Source organism: Prinia subflava, chromosome 2 (assembly GCF_021018805.1).
Source record: "Prinia subflava isolate CZ2003 ecotype Zambia chromosome 2, Cam_Psub_1.2, whole genome shotgun sequence".
In the NCBI taxonomy this organism is placed as follows: domain Eukaryota; kingdom Metazoa; phylum Chordata; class Aves; order Passeriformes; family Cisticolidae; genus Prinia; species Prinia subflava.
In genome coordinates this window covers 96,409,855-96,430,965 of record NC_086248.1, presented here as the reverse complement: position 1 = coordinate 96,430,965, position 21,111 = coordinate 96,409,855, and the positions used below count along the sequence as shown (strand labels likewise).

Sequence of the window (21,111 nt, the reverse complement as noted above, 5' to 3'; positions counted from 1 at the left end):
GGGTCAGTATGCAGTCATTTGAAACATCATTACACTTTGTAAGGTTTTTTTGCCCTGTGCTAGAAGCACTTAAGAAAGCAGTAATCAACCAACACTTACACAGTGGAAAATTTTTCTCTCTTGTAAAAATACTGCTTGTGAGCTGCTTTCCCCACTGCTGTTTTCCAGAGTGCTCCCTCAGGTCTCCATGGAATTCATCTGCCTGGGCTGTCATTTCAGGGCCTATGGGAAAAGTCCCATATGTTTATATTGCAATTCTCTCTTATTTACCTAACCCTAAGTAAACCACTCCACTTAATTAACACAGGCTCAGCCTCTGCTATATTTAAGACCTCACTCCACCAGTGGTCCCACTGAGATCAGTCGGGCTGTTCAGAAATAACAAAACACAAATACCACCAGTAGACTTTAAGCTCAACTTAATAAAATTACAGTGATACAGACTGCACATGCTTAAGCAACACTAGGTGCTTTGCATCTCTTGCAGCACTGCTGACAGCAAACTTATTTTTAAAAGGAATTTAATTAATGCATATAACCATTTAATTATCTTAATGAAACAAAAAAAATAGCATGTTACTGCTGAATTATAAATGCTTCGTGAAAAGCGCGGTTCTCCTTATTTTGACTGCCCTGCTCCATCCCCATGCAGCCACCTGATGGGCATGTGTCCCCTTTTGTCTTCCTCTTACCCTCCTCTTCCCACAAGTATTGGAAGCCTCTCAGGTCCCACTTCAGTGATCCCTGGCATGTGCATCCCCCCATGGGTGTGGATGAGGCGTCCCCGCAGGGAGCTGAGAGGGAGCCTGAGGTGTGCCTGCTGCATTTTGGCACTCTGAAGCTGGCCGGTGGGGGGTTCATTAATGTCATTAATGTCATTAATGTCATTAATGTCATTCTTCTCTCTGTTCCTTTGCCCAAGTTTGTCCGCTACCTCCCATGGTGAGTCACGGCGACTACATCTGCCACCCACGGCCCTGCGAGCGCTACAACCACGGCACCGTGGTGGAGTTCTACTGCGACCCCGGCTACACCCTCACCAACGACTACAAGTACATCACCTGCCAGTACGGAGAGTGGTTCCCCTCCTACCAAGTGTACTGTGTCAAAACAGGTAAGGGATACTCCCAGCCCGACAGCCCTGTCTTCTCACAGCCCCTCGTTTGGAGCAGATCTGTAGGTTGGTGATGCCTGGTGGGCTTCGTCTATGTCATGCTTAAGTGGGTGAGCACTGATTTTAAGATGCTGCTATTTTCAAGAGTCTCAGGTTTTGAAAAAAGCTAAAATATAACAATTATGCATTCCCAAGATCCTGAATGATTCTAAACCATTTTGATCGTTACTTCTTCAAATGTATTTTTTAACAACTGGGTGTTTTTATATGTATGCAAGCTAAGGTCATGATTGCATGTATAAAAGACCAGTCAAGGGGAAAAAGCAAGATCCAGCCTCTGTGACAGCTTCATGTTAAGACTGCGTTTAGTACAGGGCAGAGGGTTTATGTGTGTTTTTACAAGTTGCATATAACAAATGTCTGGTCCTAACTGGCACTTCTGAGTGGTGTTGAATATAAAATAACAACGGGAATATACAAGCACAACTCTTGTATTGTCTTTCTGTTACAGAACAAACCTGGCCAAATACACAGGAGACCCTCCTGACTACATGGAAAATAGTGGCATTTACTGCTACCAGTGTTTTATTAGTACTGCTACTGGTTATTTTAGCCAGGATGTTCCAGACCAAATTTAAGACACATTTCCTTCCACGGTTTGTACTGGTTTCTTTCTTATTTTGAAGGTTGAGGGCCTTGATTCAGTTTTCACACTCAGCACTGCTTACTGGAGAGATGGAGCAGCTCATGAGCCTTGCAGATGCTTTGTTCTGCTCTGAGCAGAAGTCTCTGAACCACTGATGTGGAAGGGCAGCCCCAAAAACCTGCAGTAGTACTTCATGCAGCTAAGATAACAGGCAAAGTTTGCCAGATTCACTCTGGGAGTAATTACCACTCCTCTATTGAGAGCTGCTGCTCCTGCCTGTAAAAATAGCTGACAATATTTTTAAATACTCGTTTTCAGGTGCTAGGGGAATTAATTTTTTAACTACTGTAGACTTAATAATGTAAATTTTAAGAAAGAATTTCTTTTTTCTCTATGGACAAATTTGTATTAAATGTTTGCTTTACCTCCGTTAGTGTTATTTTCATCACAATTCATAAACATCTTCTACATCTTCCTTTATTTCCATAAAATATTACGGAGCTGGGAGCATTTGACATTGATTGACATAGTGCTTTTCATGAGGAAGGCCTACAGCCTGGACTTGTCTAGCTTACTAAAATGACTTTCAGCCCTCTCCTTTTCAGATGTTTTAATGTCTTAAAGGTACCTGGGAGCAATTCCCTCCTGCCTGGACTGTGCTGTGTTTAATAGGCTACTAAACAGATACTTTAGGGTTTAACAGACCTTCCCAATTAACAGAAACATTTTGCTTAAAAAAGAAACCAGTTTAATACTGGCTAAGGAAGCCCCCATCCTTTGAAAACAAGGCCTGAAGGAGGCCACAGATCTTGCCACCAAACCCTTGTCATCCAGCAGTAGTGATCTCAGGGCCTGTTGGGCTCTGAACACTTTTGTGCTCTAGCACATACATTTTGCCAGGGGTTCAGACACTTTTGCCTGGTGAACTACGTCTGTGATCTCATATCCATGATACCCACTGTGCACAGCACAGCAAATGGTGCTCCTTACCTCTTCCACATACCTGTTTACCTTCCCTCCTTGGAACGGTTCTGCCCATTACTGGCTTCACTTTTTCCGACTGTAACAGATCCCACCTGTCAGCCCCAGCATAGCTTGGCAAACATTTCTGTGCATGTTAATGACCCTGTGGCTTCGTTTGGCATGACCAGAAAGCGTGGTGTTTACTGAAGCTCAGCAGCTGCTCCGAGCTGCTGCTGACATGCCCCTGCTCTCTGCAATAACCTTTCTGTGTCTGACGTAGAGGCAACCAGGAGGGCTCCATGGGCGACCCCGACTTTGTGGTGGTGGATGGAGTTCCTGTCATGCTGCCTTCCTATGACGAAGCCGTCAGCAGCGGCCTGAACGCCCTGGCACCCGGATACTCAGCTGCCCCGGGGCAGGGGCACATTTTGCAGACAGAAGATCAGAATCCTCCTGCTTACCCCGGTCCCAGGATTCCGGACACGCAGCCCAGTGAATTTGAGACCTGTGGCAGTAGGTCGGGCTCCTCTGAACTGCTGCAAAGTTTGTACCCGTCCCTGGCGTGCCAAGGGGCCGCACTGCCCGGCCCAGATCGAACTGACACATCCCAGAGCACTGACGGGGACGCTGCGTCCACGAGCCCCCGGATCGATATCACAGATGGTGAGTCTTGCACAGGGGCAGTAGGTGAGTCCATGAACATCATCTCTCCGTACTGGCAGAGCAGGAATTCACCCAGCTGACTCACTCATACTATCTCTGTGGTTTTGTCTGCACCTGAATTTGAAACTTTTTTTAAATCGTAAAGCTCCATGGTTATAGAATTTCATGTCTGTGATGTGTCCTTGCTAGCTGTGGTGTGTGTGATTTGAATGTCAGGCCTGAAGGCTCCTGTCCAGACCCCGGCCTCATCAACAGGGATGTCAGCAAATACCTGTGTACAGCAGCAAAGCCAACCCTCACCTTGCCTGTGCTGGTCTGTTCATCTGCTCCTCAACTCCTACGTTCACTGCTCCCTCACATAACCCTGGCTTTCACAGCAAAAAGCAGGATTTTCTCCTTGAAAGAGAAAACAAATCATATTTTCATACTGGGCCAAAATTAGCAGCCTTTACTAACAAACTCATCATGTCTGTGCATCCAGCAAAATGCTCCTTCCATCTGAGGCACATGAGCCTTAAGCCATGGACATGGAAGTCACAGCAGCATAAGGAGAACGTGTCCAGAGGTCTACGTGCGGGGGGGAGCCTGCCATGCACTACTGCCTTCCTTTAAATCAAACATGAGCGTGTACTGACACGATTTCATGGGGTTCTGATTGGTGCTGCTCAGTGTGTTAAGGAAACTAGATGGCTTTCCTTGGAGACATTTAGAGGGAGAGGCTCATATCCCACTCTCCACCATCACCATCACTGAGCTGAAGCTCACTGTCTTAAACCCAGTGTGGATGAAGATTTGGGTGGAGGAAGTCTTCTGCTTCAGAGGGGTTTGGGTAGTTTTACTGGTATCACAAGAGGAACAGGACACCCAGGAGGAGAGGGAGAAATTATGGGGTTGCCAGTTGAAGTCCCTGCCACCCCTGAATGCTGCTTCAGTAATTAATGTAGTGGCAAGGATGTTTGCATTTAGGTTTCTGTGGTCCTAACTTGTTGAAGAAAATCTGTGTAGTTTTAGTAATCTAATTTTCATAGAGGTGTTAGGGTCTGAGTGGGTCTAGAACTGGCAATATCCCATGTCTTGTTCAGATATGTGCACTGTCCATTTCTGGTTTTGTAGAATTGGTAACAATAATACTCTGCAAAAGTGAAAAGGGAAATTGCCATCAGCAGCCAATGGTATTTCTTTGTTTCTCCTAGAGATTCCTTTGATGGAAGAAGACCCTTAGCCTGCACTGAGTCGTGTCTCTGTCGCATTGCACTGTTGGGTGACATGAATCATGAGGATGCCGAGACAGAAAAGACTCTCTGTGGATTTGGGGAGGGTGTTTTCCTACCGATCAATCTTCCACGCGATGATGTCACCAGGTTGGGTGTATGTCTTAATCCACAGCAGGGGTAACAGCATCAGCATTGGGAACAGCAGCAGTTTTATGAATGAATCCTGGGGATTTGATGAGAGCAGATGTAGACAAAGAACTGTGGCTTTTTAGAAACGAAATGTATATCTGCATCGCAGAAAGTCATATGGCTCTGTAAGAAATGCTATTGGATTTTGATACTAACTGCCTCACAGAAGCATGTCAAAAGATGTAAATTTGCTTATAAAGACTGCTTTAAATGATCTATGGACCTCTAGTTTATGAAGAATCCTTTCAAGTTTAAAAAATATCAGTACTGAAACACAAACAAAAGAGGAACGATCCTCTTTGGCTTTCCTATGATAACCAGGAAGTTTTTGATTTAGTTGTTGGTGATTTTGCTTCAGACCATGTCTGCAGAAAATATAACAGAAATGATGGGATTCATATATACTTTGATGTACAATAGCAAATATATATAAATATATATATATATTTAAAAACTCTTAAAGAGAAAGAAAAGGAAAGACTCCCAGGTCACATAACAATCTGGAGATTTTTTTAAAAGGTAAGGCAGAATTTATATCATAGACAATATTCAAAGTAAAGTATCAATATTTGTATTTATGCAAGACTTCTGTGACTACATTGCATTTGATAAATCCTGCTGTAATATGAGAGGTCTAGAAGATGTTAAAATTATGAAATATATGCTTAAGAAATGTTGAACTGCCGTGCTTCAACCTTTCTTAAGCTCTTAAATATATATATATATATGAGAGTAATCTACAGTCATAGCCCAGAGCACTGCCTTGTCCCTGTACATTGTGGTAGTATTCTGAGCCATTATTGTAGAATACTTTTTAAAAAAAAACAATAAAGCTGAGTTTCAGTTCTTTTGACTTATCTGACTATTGTGTTTGCCTTCTTTTCCCTCCCTTACTTCTTTCACTGGCTTCTACCTGAAGGTAGGAGGTAGCAGAACACCTATCCTGTGGCATTTTCAGCTTTACAACCATTATCCAGCTGAAAATGGAGAGTGGTTTTGGTTAAGCAGAGCACAGGGAATGGGTGCAGCAGGGGCACAGCTTCTACAGATGCAGTGTGGGTTTTGTTAAGGGTTTTCTCTGCTCTGCAGGCTGTGCCAGAGCATTTGCTAAAGCCTGTATGAAGGGTTCACTCCATGGCGTTACACACTATTTATTCTTTGTCAGGAAAATTCCTGGCTGTTTCATGTACTTAGGGAAATCCAAGCAGATTTTCTTGTCTTATTTTTGGTATTGTGCAGATGAAACATCCTAAACTGGCAATGTTTGAAGGAATAACTCACTGTGTGTTAATGACAGAGATTGCCATCATGTGGGCTAATCCAAGCCAAAAGGGAGTTCTGATTTTATGTACGAAGTAAATTAATAATATCTCTATTGCTGTAAATAGAGGATCACTACAAGCTGCTCTGTTATTTTTTCATGACTGTTTAATGATTTATTTGTATTGTGGTAGCATTTAGTGGCCCCACTCATGAGTCAGGCTAGTGGAATAATAGATGTGCTGCAACCATTCAAGAAAAGTGTTCATTAGCATCCTGTCAGCAACTACACATGACAGCAAGAAGCAAAAGCAGACCAAAAACTGTGGTGAGCAGAAGTAATTATGTCAATTTTCCTACGGTAAGACTGATGAAAACACAGCGATGGGTACTGAAAAATGGGATGTATTCCATATTATCCTCCATTCTTCCTTACACAATACTTGCATTTTTCTTCTCCTGAATTGTCTCAGTGGCAGCTGTATGTTCAGGTTTATCCGAGGTTGTATCTATCAGGTGTTTGTACTTTCTTGGCTACGCCTTCCTTTTTAGATCTCAAGCTTTCCAGAGGTGTTTGCATGACCAGCTGATGCTTGGAATTATCACTCCAGCAAACAAGACAGAAGTGCTGTAAAACCAAGCCTGAGCTGAAGCACACCCCAAGCCTCCAGTCAGTTATGTGATTTCAGTTTCATAATGCCATTGAAAAGTATTGAATTTACTTTAAATGCCTTATAAAATAATATGAAATCCATTCTTGCTGGTCTTTTAGTGGCTTGTGAAATTTCATTCCTTATTAAATTTTTTTGCTTCCATTTATTAATTTCTGTTGTGAAAGCTTCTTGATTAATATTTGGAGCTCTGAGGTTTTACATATTTACACTGCTGTGTGTATTGTATTGCAGTCATTTCATTAAGGGAGCCAGACAGGGTAACTTAAGAAATGTAAATTTATGACTTATAAGAGCATTTTTATTTTAAGAAGTGCAGAACTGCAAACACACCAGAAAAAATGAATGTATTAATTTTGCTTGATAGCCTTTTGATAGCACTTTGCTAAATACAGCTTGTAAAGCGAAGGGAATTTTACCATGTTTTGCTTATGTTGGATAAGACTTTCTGAAAGGCTGTTTTGGAGGGGGATTATTTGTGTGGTTGAGTTTGGGGGGTTTGCATGCTTGAATACTTGGGGGGAAAGAGAGGATTTTTTTCTCATGCTATTTTTTTTCCACACAGGGCTTGAATTCTCATGAGAGGACTGCCTGCTTCTGGATCCACACCTGTGTCCCAACCCACAAGGTGACACCCTGGGCTGGGGTGTCAGCAACCTGGAGAATTCCACAGCTCCCTGGCCCAAGACCTCAGGATGTTTCTAGGGCTTCAAGAGACCAAAGGGCTGCTCTGATCGTGGCAGGATGGTCAATGTGTAAATGAAACCAGATGGAAGGATGAGCACATCTTAGGCAGATCATAGGCTGTTTTCCCTTGAGCTAACTGGATGTGAATTAAAAGAGATCCAGGAAAACCCTTGTTGGTGAGGGGAGAAGCAGCATGTCAGCAAAGGTGGACAACCCATGTGCCTTCAGCAGAGAGAAAAAGGGTCTGTACTGAGAACTCCAGGAAAGAAAAACAAGAACTGGCTTCACTCTGCCAGTATTTTTAAAAATGAGGAAAGAGAAGAAGTGAGCAACGTGCCAGCCTTTGACACTGACTTACAATCGGGGGCTTGACCTGCAGAGTGCTGGGTGCAGGGTGGGGATCCAAGGTCTCACAGGAGCTCTGCAGGGAGTGAATCACAAGTGAGCATGAGTCAACAGAACCTGGCTGCTGTGAACATGTTAAATGTCAACACAGGAGTGTTCCCACAGAACTGTAGCTTATCAAATGCATGAAGTAATCCTTCAGCTGCACTCAGCACTAGTAAGGCCTCAGCCAGAGCACTGTGTCAAATGTTGAGCAATTTTTTCCTCTGCAAGGGAAACGTGCTGTAGCTGGATGGCAGCCAAGCAGAGAGAATCAAGCAGAGAGAATTGGAAGAACCTGTCCTGTCCTCACAGGTCACAGATTATGTAACGTCCAGTGTGAACAACAGAACACCAACGAGAACACAGAAGTTCAGTTTTCTGTAAGAAGCATATTTTGCAAAGAAGGAATTTATCCATATAAGTTGGACAAGAATATTAGATTTAATTGAAGTTTGAGAGAATTAGGTTAGATATTAGGAAAAACATTCTAGTCACAGGGATGGTTACTAGGAGAGATAGGGTCTGAAGAAGCTGTAAAAACCTCTGAGAGATTTTTTTAAGACTGTTTTAAATAAATAGAGGCCAGGAAAACATTGGGGGAGATGCACAATGTGTGCTTTGGAGCCCCTTCATATTCTGTCTCTGCATGATTCCCAGCTTGTGAGAACTAAACTTGGCTGATGCCCAGTTTTGCTCATAGACTAATTCCAAACTGATGGTACTGGGCACAGTGGTCAGCACTCACCAAAACCACAGCCAGAAATACTCCCTATTCCACCTGCAGAAGCTTCCATGTAGTGTGGGCTGAACTCCAATAAAATCCTGTGCATTAAACCCTGTTGCATTGAAGTGACATTGATTTCAGAATTTTGTTCTGTTACAAATCCAAACTTGGGATTTTCTGGTCTTCCTGTCTATCTTAGGCAGCTGAATGAATACAGCCCTTCTAATACTCCCTGCGCATTAGGTGAAGTAAATCCTCTCTTGGCAATTAACTGAAGACACCTATTGAGTTCAATGAGAAACAGCAGTTCAGGCAACTGGAGCACAGAGCCCATTGTCATGTTTATGCAAAACTTGCTTCCCATGCCCAAAGAGCTGCTTGTTCCTCCCTGCTCCGTGCTGTGGATGGTAGCACAGCTCAGCATGTCAGCTGTCGGAGGGGGGTAGCACAGGTGAGAGAAGCACGTCTCAAGCTCCTGTTCCTGATCTCCTGTGGATGCCCAGGCATGACTTGAGGGCAGAAAGAATTACAAAGCAAGTAAACATCTGCTCCAAACTCAAGGGGATCACCCATAGCCAAGGACACATCCAGTCCCTTCGACACTGCTCCCAAGGGAGTTGCACTAACTGGAGGGGAAGCCCTGTGGCATAGGGGAGCAGGGCCCTGCGTTGCCTGTCACTCTCTCAGGCCAAGGTGTGCAGCCAGAATAGACAGATAAATCCTTCTCTCCCAGTGTAATGTATATAACTTACTTCATCTATTGAGATTTCTCTCCACACTTCTATTCTATAGTGGCACACAGCCTGTTCTTCCAGCCCTACATTTTCCAGGATAGGAAGATAGGTTATTTAACAGCAGCAGAAAGGGCTGGGATTGATTATCTTCTGTCCTGGTGTCAGAGCAGACTTTTAATAATTCACAAAGACCCCATAAAGAAATTGGATGGATGAGGCTGGCTGGGATTCGAGGCACTTTTCCTCAGCAAGGCAAAGGGGCTGCCCTGCAGGGCAGGGGCAGCTGCTATGTGAGGACATTTTATAACCCAGGAAAATTGCACTCACCTGCTAAAATATATTAAGCAGAAACTTGGAGAAGGAAGAAAAGACATTTAAATTTTAATAAAGTCCAGGAGACATGGATAAATTCTCCATGCTCTCCAGTAAGAAGGGAGGGGGCTGTTTGTTTAATACAACTCATTCAAAAGAAAGTCAAGAGGCAAGCACAAGCTTCCAAGTTTTGGGGCTGCTGCAGCTCTTTTCCTTCACCTCTGCATTTCCATCATCACACTGGTTCTGCCTATAATAACAGCCTTGGTTTTCGTTTGGATTCACTTTTTTTTCCATTTTAGTGTACTTGCCTTCATTTCTCCTCTGCTTATCCTTCTATTCACTCAGGGGTTTTTGGTAGCTAATACCAAATACTGGAATGTTGTTCCAGTTTCATTCTGTGACCCCAGTCATGCTGGGAAGCAAAGCAAGTTGCTTAATTGCAGTGCAGTACCCAGCAGGACACTTTCCCCTCTCATGTAAGAGATTGCTCTTATTTGCCTTGCTCATTTAAGTTCTCAGCAGAGAGGACAAGAAGGGACATGGAGCTCTCACTCTGCAGGCAAATGGTCCATGAAAATGGTTAGAGAGGGGCACTGAGGGGAGCCCACATGGCTTGGTGAGTGCTGTGTCTGTGCCTCGTCCCAGGACTGTCATCTCACCAGCCTTCATCGGCCCAACATTCACAGGCACACGTGAACACTCCTGTAAAAACACAGTAGCCAAGGGTTTTAAGGATCTGCTAATGTTTTAAGGTGTTGGTGAGGTAAGACCTCTTTAAAGACCCCCTCCTTTCTGGAACTGGTGAGCTCACACCTTCAGAAAATTGGCACTGATACGGTCCAGTTAGGGAGCACAGGGTGCACAGCAGGTCACTTCATCTGCCTGCTTCCTGGTACTCCAGTATGAATTTCTTGTCCCCTGGATAACTGCTTGAACTAAAGAGTTGCCAGTTGCTGAGCTGTCAGGTTCACACACTTCCTCTTTTCTTTTTTTTTAACCTAATGAGGCTGGATTTATTTTTAACGTTCCCTATTACCATCCGCTTCTGACTTCCATCCATCCACCGCTGAGTACGTGCTGCTCTTGCCAAAGCAAGAGTCTTTGAGCAGCTCTGTGAGCCCCTGGAACTGCACTGCCCTGCAGGGGATCACATTTGCCACCCCTGTCCCTTCTATTAATTCCATGGCAGCACATGCTGCTCGCCTGCCTTGTTCAGTGCTCTCATGCTAATAACTGTGCAACCAGTTGTTATTTCTTTCATAACCATTACCAGAGCTGCCTGTTGTTAATAATTCAGGGTTAATTACTTACTAAAAAGTTTAGCAGAACGATTTAGCTTCACTTAGCCTGTTCATTGATGAAGACTATAAATGTCTGCAGTCTATCACTGGTAGAGCCATTATTGGAGTTCAGTATAATTGGCTTTTACTGAAGTCCTGCAGCAAAAATGAGGGTTAATCCAACTGGCAAAGGGAGCTGTCTGCTTGTACACCTCCTGCTTGGTTTTCCACTGGATTTTGGACAACCACTTGGGAAGAGAAGTGCCACAATTACTTAGCAGGTTTTCTTACGTATCCATTCACATTGCAGCAGCGTGCAGTATACACAGAGCTACAGAAGTGCTGAAGCCTGGCGTTAGAAAAGACATCATGACAGCTGTAAAGTGTCCAACTTCTCTATTAGGGTGCTGGGCTGATCTATTACAAATACATCTTACTGGGGAGAGGCATACCTACAACAAGACTTAGATGATGGTGTTCTCTTTATGGGAAAAGTGGGAGGAAAAATTGCCAAGAAGAAGAATCATTAAAGATAATGGTGCCTCTTCGCTCAGTTTTCTCTGGTCTGGGAGGCTCCTGTTCCCTGAATTTCTGAATCTAGGAGCTGTTACGGACAGAAGGCTCTGGATATACACACTGCTCTCAGTTTCCAGCGAAATGGATGAGAACTGGGACCTCTTTCAGCAATGAGCTCTTTCTGACCGTGCAGTCAGAAGTCCCCATCTGATTCGTAGATGCAGAAGAAAGGCCACGTGCTGCCTCTCAAGGGAAGGTGGGGTTTACCATGACACCTCTTTAGAACAAAACTGGACTCTGGAAAATCCACCCAGACTTCTGATTTTACTTGCAGTACAGCATTTGCAGTGACTCGAGGCTGACTGGGTGCATTGTGGTGCTGTGGGTTCATTTGAGTCTTCACAATATAGGGCTGTGCAACAGATCATCAAATAGCCTTTGGCTGCTCTAGGCAAAGACAAGCAAGTGAAACTGAGAGAGTTTCCCTGAGATACTTATAAATCCAGGCTAGCACTGCCTTCACCTTTGGATGCCTAAGTGTCCTAAATATGGCCACATATTTTCATATTAAATTATGGGCAAGAATGTGATTAATTGTGCCCTGACCTTCAGCTTCTTCATTGAGGCTGTGTCACCAAACTGTATTTTATGTCACTAGGAGACAGCAGACGTAAATCAAGTATCTGCCTCCTCTGGAATATATAAAAAGAGAGGAAATGAAATGAGAATTCAAGGAATGACATGAAATGAAAAGATAGGAAAGGAAATAGAATGGAATGAATTTGAAAAGAAAAAAAAGTTGCGAAATTAAGTAGAAAGAATGGAATGGGATGGAATGGAATGGAATGGGATGGGATGGAATGGAATGGAATGGAATGGAATGGAATGGAATGGAATGGAATGGAATGGAATGGAATGGACCCTGCTGAAATGATACTCATTGAAATCTCGTGATTTCATTTCATGAAAGGAAATTAAATGAGAAATCAAGGAATGAAGTTACATGAAAAGACAGGAAAAGAAAAAGAATTAAATATAATGAAATGCAAAAAGAGAGAAAAATGGGAAATTATGTGAAAAGAATGGAATGGAATGGAATGGAATGGAATGGAATGGAATGGAATGGAATGGAATGGAATGGAATTGTATTGGTTTAGCATTGCCTGGTTTTGGTAACCAGTGGGACTACAGGAGTGGCTTTTGTGAGAAGTTGCTTGAACCGTCTTCCAAGTTTAGCAGACCCAGTTCCTGGTGACTCCAAATGTGGACATGCCACTGGTCAGGGCTGGGCCCATTAGAAATGGTTGCAAATCCTCTTAGGTTTTTGCCTCAGCAGTATTCAGCACTGTCAGATCTTTGTATCAGGATGTCCATCAGGCCTGGCTCTGTGAGGCAGTGAATATTTTCAACTCCCATCAGCTCCAAAGTGAGTACCACTGAAAACTAAACAAATGTGGTTTTTAAAATAAATAAAGAAAGAAAGCTTAGGACTAGCCTTGTTGTGTTGTCCCCATGCATTCATTTTTCTCTTCAGATTAGTCATGCACTTGAAGAACAGGAAGTTCACAACAGGGAAGCCAAATCTCATGTTCATAATTTAGACCCTGGGAAGAAATCCAGCCTGTAAACCAGAAAAATATTAGCCCGTAATTACACTGAAATCTCAACACTTAGTGCAAGATGTGTTCATAAGTGTTTTTTCTAAGAAGCAACAGCCTCTGCCCTGAAATTACATATTTAGGCTCTGTGGAAAAGATTTGTTTACTGAGTGAGGAAGGCACAAATCCCAGGCTGCTGGTCGGAAAGAGTTCTATGTAATCATCAGGATTACACCAACACAACAGTTCAAAGACCTTTGACATTTGATGAGTATTTTTCTCTTTTACAGAGTGAGGAGAGTTTGGACCTTAAAAGGAAAGTGAGCTGCGGCTTTGATTAGCAGAGCCACAGAAAAAGAAATGAAGAATGACTGTGGAGAGCCATAAGTATATGCTGAAAGCTTACAGGGAAACTGCTGCCAAGCAGGTTGTGATACATTTTAAATTCCAAATGTAGATGGACTTGCATTTTCAGATGCCAAACACAACTGTTTCTATATAACTTGAAGAAAGTAGGAAATGCAAGAAACCCTCAAATCACAAATTTGTGATAACTGGCAAATGTTCCACTTGAGCAAATGCTTTGCCCCTTGGCACGGTCATAGGGAATTGATTCTGCTCTCTTAAAAACAACAGCTGTTCACTGCTGAAGGCTATTTTTTGATTTTCACCATCTACATCAGGGCAAAAGAGACATAAGTTTATACTGTTTAGCCCATCTCTGGGCCTTGACCCACACAGCTCCATCAGTAATGGTGCACTGGCCACAAAAGCCAGGAGCAAAGGTGACCAGGCACCAAATCCTCTCAAATGTACAAAGAAAATATCAGCAATGGGTAGGGTTACTGAAAATGGCAAGCATGCCCTTTCCAGGCAAACATGATTTGTGAGGTGATGGTTGCTTTACAGGCAGTGAGTCACAGAAGCTTCTTGGCATCTGCAGCATCTCTCTTTTCTTCAGGCAGTGACGCTCTGTGACACGAACAGGTGTGGACAAGAGCAGTGTTTTAGGGCTTGTGCTGATAGCACAAAATGAGCAGAAACTGCTGTCACATCAAAACAGGCAGAAATAATACAGGACGAGGCCATACAAAAGTAAAACACATTTCATGCCTGAATGATTGGACTTTCAGGTGTGGACGAAGCCAGAAGTGATGTGGCGTGCTGCTCCAAGCACTTTCTCCAGTTCCTCTGGCCAGCAGGTGTCATTGGCATAAGATCAGGAGTGCAAAGCACCACTTGATGGAGTTTGGCTAAACAGAGCACTGTGGGAGGTGGAAGGAGCTGCAGAACAACTGCTGTATTTTTCTATTCTGTATTCACCCCACCAATGTGGTTCCCATCTGTGGGGCAGGAGCTGGAGTGGAAGGGCATCCCTCCAAAGAGGGCTTTGATGGCCACTGGGAAGCACAGCCTCTGGCACAGCCCTCTGGTGAGCAGGTCCTGCTTGTCTGCACCACTCTGGGGCCACTCCTGCCCGGACATAGGAGCCAGAGGCAGCAGCAGCAGAGAGGCTGAGAATTCCCAGCTTGGGAATTCATGTGGTCACCCAGCAATCCTCCCTCTTGAACAGAAGATTACTTCCACCTGCCCCTTGGTACAAATGTGATCTAGTATTGAGACTTCAGGTTGTTATTTTAATGCCTGTAGTAATCTTTCCATGAAAAAAAAAGTTAAGGACTTTTTCTCTAGGATGTCACATGCTTTGCTACTAAACCATTCTGGAGATCCTTAAAAGAATAACGTTCTGGGAGTGCAAGAAGTGATGTGCCAGTTTTACGCTCTCCTCATCTGTTGTGTTTTTGAGTGGCACAACACGAGGTGTTGCAATTCATGTGTCATTTTTACATCTGGAGAAGCGGCCAGGATGGACCAAGCTGGCCACCCTGGCTGAGGATGCTGTTGTTAACTGACTCACATCTCGAGTGCCACAGGAGCCACAAGGATACAAGGCTGTCGTGGAGCTGCTGGCTTTTAAATCCCAGCTTATGCACAACCCTGGTGTATTGTCAGCATGTACAGTTTTCAGTTCCATGGGACATTTCTTCTGGTGTTACCAGCGGATTTCGTTTCACCTTCATCTCCCCTTTTTGTTAACACTGCAGAAACCTATGTCTTGAGGCTCTCTCCTGTCTTTCCTGATCCCATGTGCCCTCTGTGATTCCCAGGGGGTTCTGTGGCAGATCCTGAGCTTGCACAAGTGCTCCGTGTGCACACTCACATCCCGATGCCAGACAACTGAATAACAGGAAAGCTGTCACAGGCCATTTTGCTACAGCCCCAGCATTTCAAAGGTATTTAGGTTAGAGTAAAACCAGATTTCAGCTTCAGTCAGCCTTTTTTTGCTGGATACAGGGAACAGCTGGCTGGTGGATGTTGCCTGAACAAAGGTCTCCTTCTACTCCGAGTGGCCTCGGGGGGCAGCTGCTGCTGCTGTGTCTGGCTGGCCTGACAGCAGGGCCCAAAACAGGAATTTATCCTGTACAGCTGTGGAGGTCAGACAATCCAGGGCTGTATTTTATCCATAATGAACTGTGGGAGTACATTTTTTTCCTACAACCTACTCAGATCCGGGAGGAACCAGTTCCTCCATCACTATCCTTTTGCATACTTTTCCCTTGGGTTTAAGAATCTAAAGCAGGGTAAGCACAGCTCTGAGGGTTTCTTTTTTGCCAAGATCAGACCATGTTAATTTCAACAGAGAAACTTTGGTTTCAGTGAGTGCTAAAATGAAAACATCATAATTTCAAGCTAAAATGTAATATATTGAATTATTCTTATGCTGAGCTGGATAGAGCACTTTATTCAATTGATCAAGCTTTGCTCAGTTAGCCTTTACTGAACTTGCTTTTCTCTTCTTTGCTCAAATTAACACAGTCATATTTGTAACTGAAGTCAGTGGTAGCCAAGGCTCTAAAGGCAGATAAATGCAAAAACCTGCCTCTCCAAAGTCTTTAGTCTCACTAAGAAAAAAGCTCACAGAAGGAGACTGAGATCAAAATCAATGCTACCTAACGCAGGAAAAAATTAATTTGCAGGAGTTCATTTTGGATTCTTCTATGTACATACAGAGAGAATAATTATGTTTGCACATGTAGAATTTTATCTTTTCTTATTCTCTCCATTATGTGGACAAACTGTTGAGTTCACCACTTTGATAAAAATCTTTCTAGAACACCTTAATTATTCCCAAAATACTGTTTTTTCTCACTGTACTTTTTATTTTAAGTTAGAGGTTTGTTAAAGAGATCATAGATTTTCCTATGTTAGTTGTGAAATCCATATAGGGAAAAATCAAATAATTCTTGGCATTTATTATGATAATTTTAGCTGGGACTCATAAGGCAAAGGAACTTAATGGCATTACCTGTACAAGATCTGAGAATGTGCATCTCCAGAAATAATGACCTTATTACAGCGTTGATCTTGTGTGGGTGGAAGCCTGCTTTAGAAGGAGCCTGGGGGAAATGCTCATGTACTTCACCTGCCTATTGTACATTATAGGTGAGCTCAGAGCTACAATAAGATACACATTTGGTAAGTGTCTTACATGTAAGAAATGGGTAATTTAATGCATTAATCACTGGAGTGCAATTACAGGCCTTAATTTAGAAGGTATTAGTCACTCGCCATAGATAACCTTCTGTGGCTATAAGAATTTCATAGGCTGGGTACATTACAACTGGCAAATGTCATTTGCACAACCAGCACACACAAGGGGCTGGTTTTGGCTGGAAGCACATTTTTTTCTCTATTAAATCCACTCCATTAAATACAAGAGAGAGCACCTGTTTGGGTCTTATTTCAATAAAGACTATATCCTGGCTGCATTTTAAGAGGGCTTATAAAGATTGCATGTTATTCATGTATTTTATTAACATGTTTAAAATGGGGTGGGATACACTGGAAATGTTATGAGCACATCAATAGAAGACATCATAGCTGGTGATAAACCCTGGCAATAAACAGCCTATTAACCTGTGCAGTCTTTATCAAAATGTGAGACAGTGAACTATAAAACCTGTTACAGCATTTACTGATCTTTTATAAATGAACCTTCATATATGGTATTTTCTTGAAATTAGCAACATCCTTAAAATTAGGTCTCTCGGTACTTAATTTCAAGAAGCTGCATAAATCTAGGAGACAGTAAAATTCTGTAAGTAATTCTTCCTAATTTTTGGTGTTCTCCCATGCATACTGGAGAGGGAATTTTTACCCCCTCCATCCTAATCCCTTTTGGTGCCTGCCAGGTGTCTAGCTCACTGTGTGTATGTGACTTGCATAAGACAAGGGAAGAACAAGAAACATGTCTGTGCTTAACAGAGACACCTTGGCAGGAAGACAACTTTTGTTTTTGTTTCCATCATTTCTTTCAAGTGACAGAACAGCATGAGAGGGCTGTGTAGGTGTGCCTTTTGTTGTCAAAATATAACATGCAGGACAAGCTCATCTGCATCATTTGGAATTGCATTACTTCCTCTGTGCTAGAAGGCACTGAAAGGTGTCAGCGCACTGCTACAGGAAATACAGCTGCATTAACAAACAACTTGGCTGTTTCTTTTCTCTCTGCGAGAGAGAACAACTACAGTAGCTGAATATTTTGGCATCTTTATTATGGAGTCCTGTGATTTATACACATGAAGCCTGGAGATTTTTAATAACTGGATCAAAAAGATTTAATCCAGAAGCAAGTCCTCAGTCGTAATAATGGTGTGCAACCATTGTTCAGTGACAAATCAGCCAATGCACCAACCCCAGAAAGTTCCAGGTTGGATTTTCAACCATAACTTATTTCTGCAAAGAAACACTGGTGTAAATTCATGAGCATTTGTTAGCACCATGTGACTGTACAACAAGCAGTAGTGAATACATTGCTTCCATGTATTCTGAAATGCACATTATGTATGAAACAAAAAGGTTCTCAAAAACTATAGCCATGAAAGGATGTCCTGCTAACCTGCTGCTTCAGCCACTTCTGAAGATTTCAGCTTCAGTTTCACAAACTGAAACTGGCTTAGCTGGCACCTCAACTGTTACAGCATTTCAGACCTTGTTTTAGTACAGTCAATATAAAATATCTCACCTTTTAGGTATATGGACAAACAGTTGGAGGCCCAAGCTGACAGGATCTGCAATGACTGAGGTGCTTCCCACCTGCAATAACAAGATTATAAGTGAAATATCTACATCAGACAGGTGTTTGTAGCCTGTGAACTGGGGGCAAGCATGGTTAAATCATGATGCTAGTTCTTACTGTCAGCACATAAAAAGAGGTGCTGTGGTGGTAGATTCAGTAGAAAAGAGACCTACTACAGGCTTGCTGTCTTTTCCTATTATTTTCCTACTATTACTCTTACAGCTAAGAGTAATCCTGAAAATATTCAGAACTTAAATTATCCAGTTTTCTCTATTCAACTATAAAAGGGAGAAGCAGGACCAAAAAGAAAATAGATTTTTGAGCATAAGTATCACAACCATTTCCTCACAATGCAAATTTGCACAAAACAATTTGCTTCCAGATACTTCTCTGATATCCCATGTGTCCTCAAAGAATTATATAGGAGTTTTCCTATATTTGTCTCTCTTCAGTTCCCTGTGTTTTGTTTAAACACACTATTCCAAACATAGCAAAATTACTGGTCTTCAAGGTCCCATTCTCTGTGGCCTTAGGACTGTTTCAGTGCCAGATCTGTCACCTGATTTAATGTAAGCATAATATATCCCAGGCAACCACAGAGGTGCACTAACGCAATTTCATTTCATCAATTACTCCTCCTGTCTCCTCAATTTACTTCGTTCCCTGATTTCAAGATTTCAATGAGCACAATTTTTGCAAGGTTCTATCCTTTTCTCTGCACTTGTTTCATTCCAATCCGTGCCATTGGAGTTGCTTTCAAAAGAGACTTGACCAGGTGGTTCCCTTTTCCTCCCGTTATCACTCAGGCTCGGGAAGGAGCTTCTCTGGCTAGAGGAGAAGACGCTTTGAAGAAGGCTCTGGGGAGGGCAGTGGCCAGGAGTGGGCAAACAGGGGTGTGGCACAGGGGTTCACGCAGGCAAGGGAAGGAGGCTGGGCTGTAGACATCCTCCTGGTTGTGAGGTTTTTATTTTATGTTGGGATTTTTCTTTGTTTGCGGTTTCTTTTGGTTTGGGGTGTGGTTTTTTTTTGTTTTGGTTGGTTGGTTGGTTTCCCCAGCAATGGTCTCCAAATGATTAAAAGTTATAGCTAGTAAATGTGTACCAATCCAAACAGAACACCCCAAGAAGGATGTGTCTGTCCAGACCCCTTCCTGTAAGGATTGTTTGAGGCTGTCAGTAGCACCAGGGACAGTGCAAAAGGCCTGTGTGGGGTGCAAACAGGTGAACCATGTCCTCTGTCTGGTGGCAGGCTCAAAGAAAACCTAGAAAGACTTAAGAGTATTAAGGAAAGTGAAAGGGAAATAGGTTGATGGAGTTTTGCCCTTCCAGCCCCCCAGCAGTCAGAGGACTCCCATGCCTCCTATCATCAGGCAGAAGAAGGAGACCCAGTAGACAAAGAGGAGGGTAAATGAGTCCCTACTTGGGGAGTTAATTAAAATTCCTCCCAACCCCCATCACCCACCCGGGCCCCACTTCAGAACTGGTGTAAGGCCCTGGACCCAGAGGGTCAGCCAGGTGCCATTGAAGAAAATGATCTGCCCAGAGAGCCTCCCAATTACACTTTGTGTGTCAGGTGGATCACTGCCTCCAGCATTAAAAAGAAAAGAAGGGGAGTCACAGTAGGTGATTCCCTTCTGAGGGAAACAGAGGGCCCTGTGTGTTGACTGGACCCATCCCACAGGGAAGTCGGCTGCCTCCATGGTGTCTGGGTATGGGATATCAGTGGGAGACTCCCTAAGCTGATTTAGCCCTCTGATTATTATCCACTGCTGATACTCCAGGCTGGCAGTGATGAGATTGGAAAGAAAAGTACCAGGGCAATTAAAAGTGTCTTCACAGCTCTGGGTTGGTTGGTTGATGGGGCAGGAACACAGGTGGTGTCCTGCTCAATTCCTTAAGGAGCAGGAACAAATCATGAAAGGAACAGGAGAACCCACATTATCAACAAATGGCTCAAGGGTTGGTGCCATGGGCAGAACTTTGGGTTCCTTGATCATGGGGCAACCTTTATGACTCCTGGCCTGCTAGAGCCAGATGGGCTCCATCTAACTAACAAGGGCAAAAGGATTCTAGCCCATGTGGGGGCTGACTGAGAGGGCTCTAGGTTCAGAGGGGAAAGGCTCTCCAGAAACAAGCCCAAGGAGGGTAAGCCAGAGCCAGGGGTGAAATCAGCAGCCCAGTTGAAGGGGATGTACACAAATGCACGCAGCACAGGTAACAAACAGGAGGAGCTGGAAGCCATGGTACAGCAGGAAGGCTATGATGTACTCACAATCACAGAAATGTGGGATGACTCACATAACTGGAGGGCTGCAGTGGATGGCTACAAGCTCTTCAGAAGAGACAGGCGAGGGAGAAAAGATGGAGGGCTGGCTCTATATATTGGGGAGGCTCTTGATGCTGTGGACACTGTGATTAACAATGATAAGGTTGAGTGCCTATGGGTAAGGATCAGGGGCAAGGCTGACATCCTGGTGGGAGTCTGTTACAGACTTGTAGGTGACTTTAACCTGTCAAATATCTGCTGCGAGCCCCACAAAACAGGAAAGAGGCAGGCTGGGAGGTTCTTGGAGTGTGTGGAGGACAATTTATCCCGGCTGGTCATCGAGCCTACCAGCGGAGGGGCTATGCTCAACCTGCTGTTTGCAAACAGAGATGGCCTGGTGGGGATGTGGTGGCTGGAGGCCGTCTGGGGCACAGTGATCGTGAAATTGTAGAGTTTCCAATATTTGGTGAAACAAGAGGGAGCATCAAGAAAACATCCACACTGGATTCCCAGAGGGCAGAATTTGGCCTATTGAAGAGAATTATTTGGAGAGTATTTTGGGAAGCAGCCTTTAAAAACAAAGGATTCCAGGAAGGATGGGCTTACTTCAAAACAATTCTTCGTTTCATGAAAGGAAACAAAATCTCATGAGTTCGATCAGAAAAAATTTGGCAAGGTTTGGTCCACTTACCTACACTTGATGTCATGCTATTCCATTACAGTCTTTTCATTTTGATTTAGAATT

General features: G+C 43.4%; 1 protein-coding gene across 3 annotated transcripts in view; it reads left to right on the top strand.

The window, feature by feature from the left end:
* SUSD4 (sushi domain containing 4) overlaps positions 1-5,642 on the top strand; it is a 71,556-nt gene extending 65,914 nt beyond the window's left edge. For all 3 annotated transcript variants that reach the window (XM_063391102.1, XM_063391101.1, XM_063391103.1), the window contains exons 6-9: positions 923-1,114; positions 1,626-1,770; positions 3,004-3,386; positions 4,580-5,642. In XM_063391102.1, the coding sequence (XP_063247172.1) occupies positions 923-1,114; positions 1,626-1,770; positions 3,004-3,386; positions 4,580-4,608 (749 nt within the window). In that variant the 3' untranslated portion in view covers positions 4,609-5,642. The remainder of the gene's footprint in view (positions 1-922; positions 1,115-1,625; positions 1,771-3,003; positions 3,387-4,579) is intronic.
* Positions 5,643-21,111: the final 15,469 nt, after the last annotated feature.